The sequence below is a fragment of the Nasonia vitripennis genome, chromosome 2 (genome assembly GCF_009193385.2).
Source record: "Nasonia vitripennis strain AsymCx chromosome 2, Nvit_psr_1.1, whole genome shotgun sequence".
NCBI classification, from domain to species: Eukaryota; Metazoa; Arthropoda; class Insecta; order Hymenoptera; family Pteromalidae; genus Nasonia; species Nasonia vitripennis.
Window position 1 is genome coordinate 20,653,723 of NC_045758.1, and position 16,750 is coordinate 20,670,472.

General features: G+C 37.0%; 2 protein-coding genes across 17 annotated transcripts; both read left to right on the top strand.

Annotated features, from left to right (window-relative positions):
- Positions 1–327: 327 nt before the first annotated feature.
- LOC116415714 lies at positions 328–11,274 on the top strand. Of its 5 annotated transcripts, none has more exons than XM_031924851.2 (10): positions 330–617; positions 4,768–4,879; positions 5,420–5,672; positions 7,192–7,249; positions 7,314–7,355; positions 8,084–8,222; positions 8,663–8,834; positions 9,196–9,571; positions 9,732–10,130; positions 10,895–11,274. In XM_031924851.2, exons 3-10 carry the CDS (start codon positions 5,420–5,422, stop codon positions 11,238–11,240), a joined length of 1,785 nt encoding a protein of 594 aa, XP_031780711.1. In that variant the 5' UTR covers positions 330–617; positions 4,768–4,879; the 3' UTR covers positions 11,241–11,274. The 5 variants fall into 5 exon arrangements, with proteins under 5 accessions (XP_031780713.1, XP_031780712.1, XP_031780711.1 ...); XM_031924850.2 differs by having other exon boundaries at positions 330–611; XM_031924853.2 differs by lacking the exon at positions 4,768–4,879 and having other exon boundaries at positions 328–617.
- A 497-nt stretch (positions 11,275–11,771) lies between these two features.
- LOC100114327 (lipoma-preferred partner homolog) lies at positions 11,772–16,420 on the top strand. 12 transcript variants are annotated; one of them, XR_004344540.1, is made up of 7 exons: positions 11,772–12,396; positions 13,124–13,320; positions 13,793–14,288; positions 14,507–14,838; positions 14,929–15,344; positions 15,425–16,035; positions 16,228–16,365. XR_004344540.1 is itself a non-coding variant. In XM_001599325.6 (6 exons), exons 2-6 carry the CDS (start codon positions 13,183–13,185, stop codon positions 15,672–15,674), a joined length of 1,632 nt encoding a protein of 543 aa, XP_001599375.1. In that variant the 5' UTR covers positions 11,772–12,396; positions 13,124–13,182; the 3' UTR covers positions 15,675–16,420. The 12 variants fall into 12 exon arrangements, 8 of the variants coding, with proteins under 8 accessions (XP_001599375.1, XP_032452273.1, XP_032452272.1 ...); XR_004344537.1 differs by lacking the exon at positions 11,772–12,396 and adding an exon at positions 12,756–13,001; XR_004344538.1 differs by lacking the exon at positions 11,772–12,396 and adding an exon at positions 12,756–13,001 and having other exon boundaries at positions 13,817–14,288.
- Positions 16,421–16,750: the final 330 nt, after the last annotated feature.

The following is a 16,750-nucleotide window of genomic DNA, read 5'->3' on the forward strand; positions in this document are numbered from 1 at the left end:
GAGCACGGCGTGCCAGCACGCCCGTGACCGCTCTGTGCCGTCAGTGTGCTGTCATAGTATGTCGCCGCGGAGCCGACATTCCGTGACCGTCCTGTGCCGTCATTGTGCTTTCCCGCGTGTAGAGCTTCAAGCTCTGGCAATATGACGGCACATCGACAGCACGCATGCTCCACAAACGTGTTAGCACTGGGAAAGCACACGGATGGCACGTCGTGCTTAACACTCAATGCACTTTTATACGGGCAAATAAATATAAATATACACAGATAATAAGAAAATATAATATATTTATCTTTATTATCTACATTTCACGGATATTTTTGGTATATATGGAATTATATACACGTATCAGCATTTTCGCGCCAATTGTATACGTTCGCCCCGCCATTGCATCAGCCCTCGCGCCATTTGCAGTCTAGCCTTCGCATCGAAAGCACGTGCTTACGACGCTCGCATTCATACGCAAAATAATTATAATTATAAATATAGCGGATCATTAATTAATACCAGTGCCTGTGTGACTTGTGGTGTAGCAGCTGGCAAGACTTGTGGCATTTTTTCAAAATTTGCAGCTTTTGAGGAGTGCAACTTGGAAAACATCGACCAGAAGCGTAAAAGTTATCTTCAAATTATTTACTTTTCATCAATCCTTTCTGTCATTCATTCATAGTTTTTTTATAATATTTCCATGTATAACTGATTAAGACGTGTCGAGCCCGCATCGTAAAATGAGTAAATTTGAAAAATAACCTTATTTTATTTACATATTACACACACACACATATATATATATATAAATATATATATATATATATGCGTGTACAGACTCTATTGTTAATATAATTTCATAATTAATTTGTCGTGTTCCTATAAACAATAGTTTTTTTCGGTGAAAAATGTTTTAACGTTTTAAACTAACCTTTCTTTAGCCACTAATTTACTCATTTTGTTTAGCCACCGTATTAATTATCGTAAAAGCTATATTTTATATTCTGTTTTATAAATAATTATTAACTTATAACATATAGGTGTGTGTGTGTGTGTGTGTGTGTGTGTATAGAGACTCTGGTATCGCCAATAAAATTTTAAAATAATTTGTCGTGCCTATATATATACATATATATAAACTATATCATATATATATCAATTGTTTTTTTTTTCTGTGAAATATTTTTTAACTTTTGAAACTAACCTTTTTTACCCACTTTCTACATTTTGTTTAGCCAGCTGTATTTTAATTATCATAAAAACTAAATTTTATATTCTCTTTTATAAATAATTTTTAACTAATAACATATAGGTGTGTGTATATACTCGCCATCGGGGCATTAGCGCGCCTTAATAGAGATTCAGATATCGCCGATATAATTTTTTTCCGTGAAAAATTGTTTATTTTACTTTTTACACTAACCTTTCTTTTGCGATTTTATTCATTTTATTTAGCCAGCTGTATTAATTGTCGTTAAAGCTCTATTCTATATTTTTTTTATAAATAATCATTAATTAATAACATATAAGTGTGTTAGTGTATACTTGCCATCGGGGCGCTGCCGCGCCCCTTGATAGAGACTCTGATATCGCCGATATAATTTTAAAATAATTTGCTGTGCCTTTATAAATCATAGTTTATAATAGTTTTTTTCGGTGAAATAAATTTTTTAACATTTAAAAATAACCTTAATTTAGCCACTTTATTTTGTTTAGCAGCTATATAATATTTAATTTTCATAAAAGCTACTTTTCTTATTAAATAATTATTAAATTTTTCTACTAACCTTAGTGTATACAATTATTTACGCTTAAGGGGCGGTCGCTCGTAAAATCATCCCTAGTTTTAAGTTTAATGAATCATTCAACTGAAAGAAAATTTAAATCAGACATTTAAATGTGTTTCTTCTTTGCCTTTTATTCATTTTGTTGTGGCATTTGTATTAATTATAGAATTTATTTGTTTACTATGATTGAAAAATTAGTTTAATTTTAATTAATGTAATTTTAGTCACTAAAAGACCGTTTGTTTAATTTTCTTAACAGTTGTGATAAAAATAATTCGATTAAGGATTAATAAATTTGTTAAATTGAAGTTAAGCTGATTCGATTGACTGTTTTATTTGAATCAAGCTCTTTGAACCATGCATAAACTCAAATCTATGCGTACTCGTAAACCCCTTGAATTCTGTGGTTATGATCACAGAGCCCGTATGTGTCGTTTACTTAACAGAGCACGACAAGTGTCCTCTGAAAGCATTATTAATAATGAATCTGAAGCTTCTGGCGGTGATTCCATTGACCATAATCTCAGTGACTCGGCACATAGTGAAAATTATGTTCTCAATGAAAACGCAGTCGATGATGTTGCTTTCAATAGTGATGATGGTCACGATAGTGAAAGGTTTCAGGATATGTCAGACCATGCATCGACGACTGAATTTTCGGATTCGTTAAATTCTACTGTAGTATCTAATCAAGGCGATGCATTTTTCAATATCGAAGATTTCGAAGCTCATCTTGCCACCGCTTTCACAGAAGCCAATATGAATCATCAACAGATTAAAATTGTTTTGAAAGTTCTGAAAACCCATGATTGTTTTTCTACTTTACATGAGGATCCCCGAACAATATTGAAGACTCCTAATTTCTCAACTCCTATTTTGAAAATTGCTGGAGGGGATTATCTTCATTTAGGTGTTGAACAGGGTCTTCGTCGCATTCTTTTGTCCACTCCTGCGGAAATGATTCCTGATGTTCTGCTAGTAGATATGAGCACTGATGAGGCATCACTCGATAAAGCTAGTAAAATTATTATGTGGCCAATTCAAATTAGAATTGTAAATATTGCTAAAAGTAGTCCAGAGATTGTTGGTATTTTTAAAGGTGACAAAAAACCAACGAATGCTACATTGTTTTTTCAACTCGTTGTCGATGAGTTTAATAGGATTTTTGAAACTGGTATAGATTTGCAGGGTGAAAATAAATTTTTGAAATTCCGATGTTTTATTGCTGATGCACCTGCCCGATCTTTTTCATTAGGTCATTGTGGACATAACTCTAAAGCTTCGTGTTCTAGATGCTGGGTGAGAGGGGAATTTATTCGTCCAGGAGTAATGGTTTATCGTGGCGTTGATCATGCTCGTCGTACGCAGGAAGAGTATTCATTGCAAGTTGATACAGATCATCACAAAACAGAATGCCCAATAGGAAAACTTGATTTTAATGTAGTTACAAATACTGTATTTGACTACATGCATTTAGTGTGTTTAGGTCTTATGGAGAAAATTTTTCAGGGATTAATGGATGGCAGGTTTATAGAATCAGTTAGGTTATCCGCTCCAAATAGAAGAATATTAAGTGATCGTATGCAGCAAATCAAATCTTACTGTCCCGCAGAGTTTGCCCGTAAACCTATCAATGCAGAAAAGCATGGTAAATTTAAAGCTACCGAACAAAGGCAAATTCTTTTTTATACTGGCGCTGCAATGTTTTATGGTTTGATGAATTCGGCTGTTTTTATGCACTTTCTCCTACTTCATGCAGCTATGAGGATATTTGCAAATCCTTTAGCTTCCAATGAATTAATTGACTTAGCAGAACAGTTCATAAAAATATTTGTTGATAGAGCATCAGATGTTTATGGCATTGAATTTCTTTCATACAACACCCATGCTTTGTTACACCTTGCTGAGGATGTGAGATCATTTGGAACTTTAGATTCTTTTTCTGCATTTCCATATGAAAATAATATGACGTATTTTAGAAAATTGTGCAGAAAACCTGCTCAACATTTGGAACAAATTTCTAAAAGACGTTCTGAGAATTGTTCCGTTAACGTCAGGAAGCGTGTTGATAGTAACAGTTTCAAATTTATCAGTTCACATTCAGATGGCCCAGAACCTGAAATTGATTATACCTATAGGCAGTATAAAAAAGTAGTTTATGGAGGATCTCAGGTATTATCAGTCTTTCAGTCTGATAATACATTCATTCTTCGAAATAAATCAATTTGCGTTGTTCAAAATGTTATTGTAATTAACGACAAAGATTTGTATCTTCTGGTCAAAAGTTTTAGGCTAGTTCAAAACTTCTATGATTATCCTTGTCCTTCTTCATCTCTTGGTGTTTTCCTTTGCTCTGAGCTATCTCCACATCTTTCTCTTATAAGATTTGAAGAAATAGAAAGCAAATGTTTTAGGATGCCCTACTGGCTAGAACTATCCACAAAAGATTGTGTTCCAGAAATATTCATTGTTACTAAAATTTTATCGTCGCATCGTGATTAGTACGCACATTTATTTTATTTAATCTCTTCTTTGATTTTATTTTTTTTTTTAATATTTCGTTTCATTATCGCATATCCTATTCTAAAAAAGACATCGTAATCAATTTATTTGTTCTCTGATTGGCTGGTCGTTTCGCGCGCGATTTCTGCGTATATTTGAATTCCTAACCTCACAAAGTGAAAATAAAGAAAAACAACGTACATGGGGCATTTTAAATCGCTAGTAATCGAAAAAAGAAATATTAGATGTCAAGATTATTTTCCAATTTTTATATTAGTGTATTAGATTTTGTTTTCACATTCTTCGCATGTATATAATAACTAATATCTTTAAGTTAAAACGGTGTGGTGGTTTGGCAACCTGAGATTTTATCCAAAAATATAACTTGGATTTTTTTAAATGCGCAAACTTCTGAGCCTACCCTGAGCCTTGAAAACCTAACCTGAGATTTTAAGCTATTTTCACATTTTATGGCTGAAACCTTCGATAGAGGACCCAGCTCAATTTCCATAATCAATAGACTTTGGAAGAATCCACTCAAACTTAAAAGTTGTACAAAGAGAGCAACTTGCGGGAGCCATGCAACTATATCACCCATACTTGTATGTAGCACAAAGATATACTTAAGTTATGTTCGCCTGAATACGCGCGCGCGCGCGCGTGTGTGTGTGCGTGCGGTAGCTATTAACTTTCTCCCTCCATTTATGTCACTCCCTTTTTCCCTCTTTAACTAGTTCCCTCTCACCTTTCGAACCTCTCTACCCGACCTGTCTGTCTTGCTACCTTATTGTCACGCACCCTTTTTTCCATCGTCCAGTTTTCACTATTTTCTTCTCTCTCTCTCTCTCTCTCTCTCTCTCTCTCTCTCTCTCTCTCTCTCTCTCTCTCTCTCTTTCCCGCCCTTCCCCCTCCCATCGCTTCTCCATCCCTCCCATAAGTAAGTTTTCTTCCATTATACCGGATCACAAAGTATCCTATCGTCCTTGGATGAAATCGAATGTTAATGCGAGTAGAGAAAAATAGTACACTCGGGAATATGGTATGCTCGTTCAGTATGCATGTTCGAAAAAATCTTGTACTTTCCCTTTTTTTGTAATGTACTGTCACTTAGTATGCATATGAAGACAATTTAACGTTCGCAGATGTCCCGTATACAAAAAAAATTGGGGGGAGCTTCTCCTGAAACAGCTACGTCCAACCTCATGGCTGATTTGCAGAGGACCCAGGCTGAGAACCCTAAGTTGTTCCAAATGCTGCAGAAGTCTCCAGTACATCAGCATCGGAACGATATTACGCGGAAAAACAGCACCCCGAACGTTAATAAACAACCGTATAAACATCAGGCAACTAATAGTAGTAGGCACTTAAGTAGACGAGACGAAAATATACCTCAAGGTAGTTTCAAAACCTACTAATATTGAAAAATTCAAATTTCTCGCTTCATGTATCGTAATTTTGTTTCTTTTATTTGTTATAAAAATAACAAATAATAAAAACAAAATTACGATAAACCACGCTGTTGTTGCCTTCAGTAATTTAAATATCCATCGCTTTACAAAAGTAGGATGCCCACGGATATAGGAAAAATCGGCCCCCTCGGGGAACGACCGCTTACCCCTGAACTACCCCCTAGCTTTTTCAATTAGAAATCACCCTTTGCAGCATTATTTTTTGATTTTTCGGGCGTCAATCGAAAGGTCTTGATAGCAGCTACTTTCTTTTAGGTTTTCAACAGGCAAGGCACCTTTAAATCAGTGAAAAAATAGAAAAAATAAATAAAGCCAAAGCTCCGGCACGCCCTTGTCGTGGTTCTGGGTATAGCTAAGTTCGGAGATCTTGTTCTAAAAACTCAAGGTTTCATCAACGCTTAAGAGTGCTCCATACCTCGAGTGACCCGCCACCTAGCTTAAAAAACATTTTTTGTTAATTATAATTACTTGATGAACTTTATTACCATAAATCAAGTTTCGCCACTTGTAGTAAGTACAATGGAATGTTTTTAAAAAAAATTAGGCAATTAAAATTAAATAATAACGACGTATTTCGTCAGACAAAGTCAAATTGTAGTTAGCAAAATGGCCTCTTCAAATTTGTCCGATGAAATACGTCGTTATTATTTAATTTTAATTGCCTAATTTTTTTTTAAACATTCCTTTGTACTTACTACAAGTGGCGAAACTCAATAATATCCACTTTTCGATGGTTAAGTTTGTTTACATCATTAATGATTATTGAGGTGCGATGTGGAGGGCGCTGCTAAAAATTCGGACTTCCGGTATGAAGACGAAGCACTCTTAAATAGATTCAACAGTTGCTCAAAATCTACGTTAAAAGTGCGTCGCCCATTTAAAACCTCACTGAGGAGGTAGCTGCTATCGAGATCTTTCCATTGACGCCCGAAAAGTAAAAAAATAAAGGTTCCGAAAATCTTAGGGTTGCGTCGCCCATTTGCAATCTCACTGAGAAGGTAGCCTATATCGAGACCTTTCGATTGACCTTTACAAAGTCTAAAAATAATGGTGTAAAGCTCCAACTTTAGAGTATTTCGTAATTTTTTACAACGTTTCAGGGTGAAAACTTCATCGCTAAATATCTCAGCTTTCCTCGAAGTATGGGGGTTGATTTTTTTACATACGCGCTTTTCATAATCTAAACGATGGTATAGGTTTCTTACGTACCCCGAGGAGACCGATTTTTCCTACATCCGTGGGCATTCTCCTTTGAAGTTTATATACAAATATTCCGTTGAATGGCATTTAAATAATGTCTTAAAATCGCGTAATTTATATATAACCTTAAACTTTATAAATTACAGACAATTGTGAAGCGAAATTTGAATTTTCAATCGACTATCAGACCCTTTAATTATATTATAAATTGATATTGTTTCAAATCAATTATTAATGTTAAACAGCCTCAACGTCCAACATGACCATGGAAAAGTTTCAAAGAGAAGTTCTACAGTCATTGAGGTAAACAATGATAATTCAAGAATAGCCTTATCGATTATAATCTATAATTTTCCTTCAATTGTAGTGATCTAAAAGAAAGGTTATCTGACTGCGAGCGTATGACTAAGTAAGTAATAAAATCATTAACTTTGTAACTAAATAAAATATGCATAATCGGAGAGAGAGAGAGAGAGAGAGAGAGAGAGAGAGAGAGAGAGAGAGAGAGAGAGAGGGAGAGAAGGGATGTAGGAGGCAGGGAACCATTTTCTTTCATTTTAATCAGTTTGAATCTTTAACTTTAATCAGTTTGAGTCTTTAACTATTGTGGATAAGAATTCACCATTTAAGTCGATAAGATTGCAATTGACTTGAATAAAAATAAAAATAAAAATAAAAATCTTAATTCCACTTTTTGCATTAGAACTTGATGAAACGTGGTAAAATACGATAAAAATCGATATGAGTCGATAAAACTTGATATGAAAATTTACAATTTGAATCGCTAGACCATTTTCTTCTTGGAATTCCATCAATTTCAATTGTAATTTTTCATATTAAGTTTTATCGACTTATATCGATTTTTATCGTATGTATCAAGTTTTATCAAGTTCTAATTCAAAAAGTGGAATTAAAATTGACTATTCAAGTCGATAAGTGATCTAATCGACTTCTATCGACCTTTTCTAACAGGGAGTGGGGGAAAAAATTTAAGAAGAGGAGAAAATGAGGGAGAATGGAGAAGGGAGGAAGGGAGGGCGGATCTAAGAAAAAGTGGAAAAGACAGTGAGATAGGGAAAGTGGGTGGGAAAAATCATGCCCGAGATTATTGGTTATTGAGATAGTTGAATTTTTTAGGGAAAACAATTCAATGTTGAAGACTCTTACGGCGAAAAAGAAAGTGGGAAAAATGAGTTGTCCAAGCTGGTTGCCTTTTAAAAGTGTCGAAGATCTAATTTCCTTTGAAAATGTTGATGACGAAACATTCAATCAAACTGTAAGAATATTATATTTCAATCTGTGTGTGTGTGTGTGTGCGTGTACGTGGGTGTGTATTTGAACATGTGTATCTGTGTGTGCGTAAGTGTGCGTGTATGTGTGTGTGTTTGATCATGTGTATCTCTGTGTGTGCGTAAGTGTGTGTGTGTGCATGTGTGTGTGTTTAAGCGTGTATGCGTAAGTGTATTATGTGTGTGAGTGCAGTGTGTGTGTTTGTGTGTGTTTATGCGTGTGTGTGTATGTGTGTGTGTTTGATCATGTGTATCTGTGTGTGTGCGTAAGAGTGTGGATAGGTGTGTGCATGTGTGTGTGTTTAAGCGTGTGTGCGTAAGTGTATTATGTGTGTTAGTGCAGTGTGTGTGTTTATGTGTGTGTGTGTGTGTGTGCACGCGCGCGAAAACGTTTGTATGTATGTATTATTAAATATATAATTTGCAGGTCGATTATCTAGTGTATTTGGGCGGCCGCAACGTCGAGGATAGTCTTTCCCTATACCTCAAGAGCAGCTTTGAAGTGACGGAGAGTTTGCTTAAAAAAGTATCTTGGCTTGGCCAGCCAAGTAAAAATATTACAAGCCTTTCTGAATCACGCTTCATAAGAGCTTGTGAAGGTAATATTCTGTTTTTGTGATAATAATACTTTCACCACCTTTGTTCCTCCTCTCCCATCCCTCCTCCTTGCCTTTCTTTGTTTCCTCGTCCCTTCTTTCCTCCCTTACTTTTTGTTTTTTCCCGTCTCTATTGAGCCCCTGCTCCCTCCATTTCTCTCCCGCCCCCCAACTCCTGCCCTCTCCTCCTTCCTTTATCTTTTATACCCGTCTACACTCTGCCTTATCCTTCTTTTCTTTTTTTGCTCCTTCTGCCCTTTCTTCCATTCTCCCTTCCTCTTTTATTTCCTCACTTACTCCCTCTCTGCCTCCCTCTTTGTTTTCTTCTTAATATGTTGATCATATAATTACTTTCCTTTTGCAGAAGCGGTGTCCTCATACAATAAGTTTCGAAAGCCCAATAACACAGAGTTTTCGGACGCTGTGACCAAAGCTCTGAAGGCTCTTAAAGAGAACTTACGGCGCCAAATTGTAGCAAAAGCTGCTAAAAAGCAGCTACCTCGACGATCAAGGTCTCGCTCTTCGGGTGGGAGCAAGGAACAGAGTAGGGGCGTGATGGAGCTTGAAGGAGGGCAACCAACTCGGCAGTCCCGACCCAGGTCTCGCTCTCCGGACGGAAGCAAGGATCAGAGGAGGAAGGTGATGGGACTTCAAAAAAAAATACCACCTCGGCAGTCCAGAGTCTCGGAAGTCCAGAGTTCAGAGTCAGAATTCCTGAGTCACAACAATACCTCACTACTGTGAGTAGTCTTTTACTAAAATTATTTGGCATTTTTTTAACATCGAAAAATAATACTATTCTTTCCCCTCCCTCACTCTTTCGCTATCGCCCCCTCCCCTTCCTTCTTCACTGCCTATTATTATTTCCTTTCTTACTTGATTTCCGTCCCTCTCTCCCAGGACTCAATCGCCAGATGGAAGCAAGGATCGGAGAAGGGACGTGATGGAGCTTCACGGAAAGCAACCATATCGGCTGTCCCGACCACCCAGGTCTCGCTCTCCGGATGGGAGCAATGATCGGAGAAGAAGCTTGATGGGGCTTCAAAAAAAGCGACCGCCTCAACAGTCCAGATCCAGGTCTCGATCGCCGGATTTAAGGGAGAATCGCTTCGAAACAAGCACTTCGAGGAGAAGGAGCATGGAGCTTCAAAAAAAGCAGGAACTACCTCGACAGTCCAGACTCAGATCTCGCTCTCCGTGTGGGAGCGAGGATTACTTTGAAGCCAGTACTCCAAAGAAAAGTAAGGTGATGGAGCAGGAGCAGAACGAATTTCTGAGTCGCAACGATACCTTACTACTGTGAGTAGCCTTTTTAACACTGTAAAATAATAATATTCTCTCCCCTCCCTCACTCTTTCACTATCGCCCCCTCCCCTTCCTTCTTCACTGCCTATTATTATTTCCTTTCTTACTTGATTACCGTACCTTTCACCATCCCTCTCTTCTCTGTACTTTCATGTCTTCCTCACTCCCTGCAACCCTTCAATCTCTCTCTCTCTCTCTCTCTCTCTCTCTCTCTCTCTCTCTCACTCTCTCTCTCACTCTCTTTCTCTCTCACTCTCTCTCTCTCTCACTCTCTCTCTCACTCTCTCTCACTCTCTCTCTCACTCTCTCTCTCTCTCTCTCTCTCTCTCTCTCTCTCTCTCTCTCTCTCTCTCTCTCTCTCACTCTCTCTCTCTCTCTCTCTCTCTCACTCTCTCTCTCTCTCTCTCTCTCTCTCTCTCTCTCTCTCTCTCTCTCTCTCTCTCTCTCTCTCTCGCCTTTACAAGTTCTCACCCTTTTTGCCCTAATTCCCTTCTCTTCTTCCTTCCTTTCTCCATCCTGTTCTACCTTTTTCCTAGTTTTCTTTCCTCCCCCCTCTCTCTCTCACTCTCTTTCTTTTCCCCTTCTTCCCTCTCGCCTTTACAAGCTCTCACCCTTTTTGCCCTGATTCCCTTTTTTCGCCTTCCTTCCATCTCGCCCTTTCTAGCTCTCACTCTTCTTCGCTCCATTCTTTCCTACCAGCCTCCTTCTTTGCCTTCGGCTTCCTATTTATTTTTATTAACAAAAAAATTGTTTTTCAGACCACATAATATTAACACAACAACCGTCGTCTCCGAGATTCATAATGTCCAGAATGACGAAAATTCTCTGGAAAATATCGGCAATCGTGGAGGCGATGATATCGAGAGTGTTGCTGAGTTCCAGAATGATGCGCAAGATATGGAGGCTAATTATAATGAAGAAAATGATGCAGTAGCTGAGGCGAGTGATGCAGATGAAGGAAATAAGAATTATAATGATCAAGAAAATGAAGATGAAAGCGATGACGAAGCAATGCAAATTGAGTGCCTTGTAGACGACCCCGACGTTCGATCATACATACTTTCGCAGACTGCGATGGAACAAAAATTATTTTTTAAAAAATAATATATAAAAAATAAAGTTTATCAATTAAAATTAATATATTCTTATTATTTAGTAAATATATTATTAATTTAATATAAATAAAAATATTTAGTTAATTGCTGCCTGTGGAGATCACGCTGTGACCGCAATGTGACGGCACAGTGCTGTCACGGTATGCTAGCACGCTGTGACCGCAATGTGACGGCACAGTGCTGTCACGGTGTGCTAGCACGCTGTGACCGCGATGTGCCGGCACAGTGCTTTCACGCTGATTGAATTTTTGAGTCCACGCGGCGGCACATTGATTCAGCACTGTGACAGCACATGGACAGCACGCGTGCTTTCCACACGTGCCGTCACTGTGCCGTCCTGGGAGCGGGGCAGGAATTAGTCACAGTGCAGCCACGCATGTCACACGCATGTCATCATTGTGCCATCACTGTGCCGACATGATGTTATCTGGGTAGCTTCATATGACGTCATTATTTTCAACAGGGTACTAATTAATTTATTCAACTATTTACTTATCTTAGAATAAACATATCGATTTGTTTTCATGTAATTTTTTTTATTTCAATTATTTGTATTAAAATATAATTATTTTTCTTGCAATTTTGATCTCGGATTACAATAGGTTAGGACGACTACGAGTACAACGAGAGGCATAGTCGCATACAGAACACACAACGATGCACATCGCCTTGTGTGTGTGTGTGTGTGCGTGTGTGCGCGCGTGTGCGTGTGTGTATATACATTACCGCAGAGGAACACGCGCAGCGCAGGCACAACGCAAGCGCAGCGCGTCTGTGTGGAAAGTCCCGTGTGCCTTGTGGTTGTGCTCTATGCTTTTTTAGCTGTCACGGCCTTTAGCGGTCGCAATCGCGTTATCTATATACATATGCTATAAGCAATATATACATATATAGATAGGATATGCGCGGACAGAACCAGAAGCGAGCGAGAGACAGGATACGCTGCCGAGCCGAGGTGGGAAAAATCGCGGCGTGGTCCGTCGCTGTCAAGTCGAGTCAGCGCATTATTATACACCGCCCGCCGATTGCAGGACCTCCTTTGGCACACACCGCGGCGACCGGAACATTCTACTCTCAACTTCGGAGTCGTCAACACTGAACTACTTCTCCGACTTCTTGGACGACAGCTTCTTCAGCTAACTCAGGTAAGAGTGTTCTTCTTCCTCGAGCGAGAGATTACGTACAAGACGTACAAGAACGTCCGTCATTGAAAAGTGCCAGCACTTTCCCTTTCACCCCGCGCGCGCGCGCGGGCGCGAGAGAGATCTTTGTTCGCGTTCGTTGACAATGTATGTACTTTATGTACCTAGATACCGCCGAGAGAGAGAGAGAGAGAGAGAGAGAGAGCATTTCGCGAGGATTATACACCACTGGTCGACGGCTTATCTCGTCGAATTATTGCATAAATTATGCGTCCCCGCTGCAATTGGGCCGAAGTTACTCAGTTACTTGAGTCATGGTTGCTTGGATGATAAGAGCGGTGATGCATGAGTCAGAGGTGTGAGCATGCTTGTCACACGCGTTATAAGTAATTCGGGCGTGAAAGCTGTTTCGGAAAGGGTCACAACTACGTACTTACTTGACTGTCTGGTTGGCGAATTTTTAACAAAATTCCCAGCAAGGCTTGTAAAATTGCTTGGTTACTTACGTGGAAATTTTTCATCCGAGTACAAGGGCGTTAGTTCCATCATTTTGACTGCGGCATCTGTCTACTTCCTTATCACTAAACATAATAACTTATGCGCAACAGATAAGTTTCAATGCTGAATACGTTACCTTTTAGTGTTTGTAAAGAGCGGCAACTTTTCAAACAGTTAAATCAGACTGTTCCACATTTCACATCTCATGTCTTTTCCTTTTCTATGTTTATAGGAGTATTTCAAGTCTTGCGCAACCATTGTCTAACTGCTGACATTGATATTTCAAGCAACATGTCCAACATTGGCAATTTGGAGCAGGATATTGCAAGCTTGCAGCTTGGACACGATGGAAGTCATACAACAACAGTTAAAACTGGCAAAAAAGTTGGGCCTGCGGTTCCACCTAAACCAAAAAAATCACAACCACAGGTCAGTTTGATTTTATGCTTGTTACAATTAACATTGGATTTAATTGAAATTTACTAATTGACAAACTTTTTGACAAATGCATTCCTTCAATGGGACAATGAATGGTAAATCTTTGTGAGGGCATATACATACATGCTATATGTGATTCACTACTGCTGTACAAAGAAAGCTAGATTTGTTCTTTGTTTTTTATATTTTGTACAACAGGTTGAATTTGATATAACGATATGTGTAGTTATTATAGGGAATTAGTAGTTTCCCATTCAAAGTAAGAATACCTGATTAAAATTGTTTTTTCAAATAATTTTTTACACCATGACACATCTTCGACCTGTTTGATACATTGTATATAGCACTCAACCATTTTTCTTATTCTTATACAAACTTAGTTTTATGTTAGCTTTAGACTTGCAGTTTGATACATAATTTAGTTAGTGGAAAAATTCTTTAATCAAATAATATTTTCATGTAGGTACCACAAAGTTATACTATAAAGGCTGCATCCATTCCATCATACAGCACAGTATTAAATAATACTGGGTCCAATGAAAAAGCAACAAATTTATACATGAACACTCCAGCTCCGTTTATACCTCATAATGTGGACAAAAGCGACTATCCTCGTTCAACTCCAACAAATGGTGATTCATCAAAATTCTACCAGAAGAACGAAAACTTTTATACGAATCAACCACAAGAAAAGTTCAATCCGTTGTATCGATATGATGACAAAAATTTTTATTCCAATATTGGTAACATGCCAGCACCGCAAGTGCCACTTACAAATGATAGAGCAAACAGATCAACTACAAGAAATGCAGTTTATAGTAATATAGAGCCTGCAATACCTATACCTATCCCTCAGCCTATTCAAAAAGAGAAGGATATAGTTTACAGTAACATTCAATGGAACACTACTAAACCAGAAAACACATATTGCAATATACCTGCTCAAGGTCATAGTTCAGGTAAGTTATTTAAATTTTTGATATTATATCAGGTATCACTAGTACCATCACAAAACATTTCCATCACCATTCCAAATCGTCAATTCAAATTTCATTTTGTACACAAATCATTTATCTTATTTTTTTATCATTCATCATTTGTCATTTACTTTTATTTTATTATTTTTATTATGTTTTTGTTCTGGTTTCAATTTAATCTTATTTTTCCCATTATTTAGATGATTTACCACCACCTCCTGAACCTTCAGAATATATTTCTTGCATAGCAGGAAATTCCTTTCCTCCTCCGCCAGAAGAACTTCCTCCACCCCCAAGTCCTGTATCATCCAGTTACAGTGAATTAAGACGAGCTACTTACCAAACAGATTTTCCAACCGACTCATATCCAAACGACATTTATGGTCCGAGTTCTCAATCCAGTTCTACGTACGAATCTATTTATGAGCCTATAAATCCAAGACCACCATCACAGCTGTCTTGCAATTATTCAATGTATTCTGGATATGGTTCTGCTTCTCAGCCTCAAGGAAAAACAAATTCTATAAAAGAGGTAAGATAAAAAATATTTTTTCATGCAAAAAATTTATTGAATTGAAATGCGGTAGAACTTGTTTCTCACAGTGACATCCTTTTTTCTTAGGTTGATGCACTAACAGATCTTCTAGTTCAAGGAATGGAAGATAATTCAGAAGACAGTGATATTTATGGTATTTGTGCAAAGTGTGGTAAAAAGGTCGAAGGTGAAGGAACTGGCTGTTCTGCAATGGACCAAGTATTCCACATTAGTTGCTTCTGCTGCTTTGTTTGCAATGTTAGACTTCAAGGAAAACCATTTTACTCTTCTGAGGGAAAACCATACTGCGAAGAAGATTTTTTGAATACCTTAGAAAAATGTTGCGTTTGCACTCTGCCAATTTTAGACAGAATTTTACGTGCTACTGGAAAACCATACCATCCATCCTGCTTTACATGCGTCGTTTGTGGACAAAGCTTAGATGGTATACCATTTACTGTTGATGCAACAAATCAAGTACACTGCATTCAATGTTTCCACAAGTAAATATACTTTAAGCAGCCAAAGATTTAATCCATCACAATGATCCAAATTATACATTAACACGCAATTTATTTTTTAGGAAATTTGCTCCACGATGCTGTGTATGCAAATTACCAATCATGCCAGAACCAGGAGAAGATGAGACTGTTCGCGTCGTAGCACTAGATAGAAGTTTTCATACTCAGTGTTATAAATGCGAAGATTGCGGACTTGTATTATCCTCCGATACAGAGGACGCCTGCTATCCCCTTGATGATCATGTCTTATGCAAAAGTTGCAACGCTTCCAGAGTGCAAGCTTTAACTTCGCACATGACGACTGAATTATAAGTAAAACAATCACTAATATCAAGCTGCCGAGATTTTTTTTGTATATGAATAATGCTCAACATTTTTATCAAAAAAAATTGGTCAATTTTTAAATAAAATACAAGCAAATAAATGAAATAGACTGATTTGGAAGCAATTCAAGAATTTTGATATAGACTTTGATACAACGATCAATAAAAAAACTTATTCAGATTATCCTATGAAGTATAAACTAGCATTATAATAACAGCATTAATGAAATAATAATATTAAGAAAAATTGCTGCTGTTAAAGAATTAAATTACTGTTTTATAATTTACACCAACTTTTGTGTACATTGGAACTGTAAATAAGAAGATTATGCGATATGCCTTTGTAACATGTACGTATTGTTGAATGATTTATAAGAATGTTTTAAAATGAACTATTTGCGAAGAACTATATTACGTTTCACGCGCATTTATACTTTAATACTTATTTATACTTATATAAACTGACCACGCGAGTTTTTTGCATTTATAGTTTTTTATACCTTCTTTGTAATGTTTGGATATATTTGATCGTGATATTATAGGTTGCAGACCGCGGATGCGAAGTCAAAGCGCAGCTGAGCAGAATGGTTTAGTATTCTTGAAAATAAGTTACTTTTAGTAAAATTGTGATGTTCTTAAATATAATGAATAGTAATAATAATAATTAATCTATATAGTAATAACTATGTAACTTCTAGAAATAAAGCGTTACATGCTTAGCAAAAAAAAAAAAAATAGAAATAATTGAATCCTCAAGTGTTTGATTTCCTTAGGTTGAAGGATAGAAATAATACAACATTTTCTTGTGTCATTTATATATTTTATATTTCAGTTGAGATTTATTATTTTTTCCCAGAGTTTTCCATAGATTTACAGTTATATCCATTAGCTGTTGATTCTGACTTGTCATTTTTCATCCTACATTATGTTGTTTTTTTTATTTAGTTATTTATTTATATTTTATTTATTATGCATTGCGATTAATTTACGTCTTAAATTTTATATATATATATATATATGCATCTCTCAATACAATATATATTTCGTATCATATATATTTTATTA

Bases quoted from the DNA above. Each gene is read 5' to 3' on its own strand.
- LOC116415714 (XM_031924849.2), top strand. From the start codon at position 4,748: ATGGCTGAAACCTTCGATAGAGGACCCAGCTCAATTTCCATAATCAAT. The intron at 8,223-8,662 runs GTAAGAATATTA...TATAATTTGCAG, and splicing joins ACGAAACATTCAATCAAACT to GTCGATTATCTAGTGTATTT. The intron at 8,835-9,195 runs GTAATATTCTGT...TTCCTTTTGCAG, and splicing joins CTTCATAAGAGCTTGTGAAG to AAGCGGTGTCCTCATACAAT.
- LOC100114327 (XM_016983037.2), top strand. From the start codon at position 12,758: ATGCTTGTCACACGCGTTATAAGTAATTCGGGCGTGAAAGCTGTTTCG. The intron at 13,002-13,123 runs ATAAGTTTCAAT...CTATGTTTATAG, and splicing joins TAATAACTTATGCGCAACAG to GAGTATTTCAAGTCTTGCGC. The intron at 13,321-13,792 runs GTCAGTTTGATT...ATTTTCATGTAG, and splicing joins CAAAAAAATCACAACCACAG to GTACCACAAAGTTATACTAT.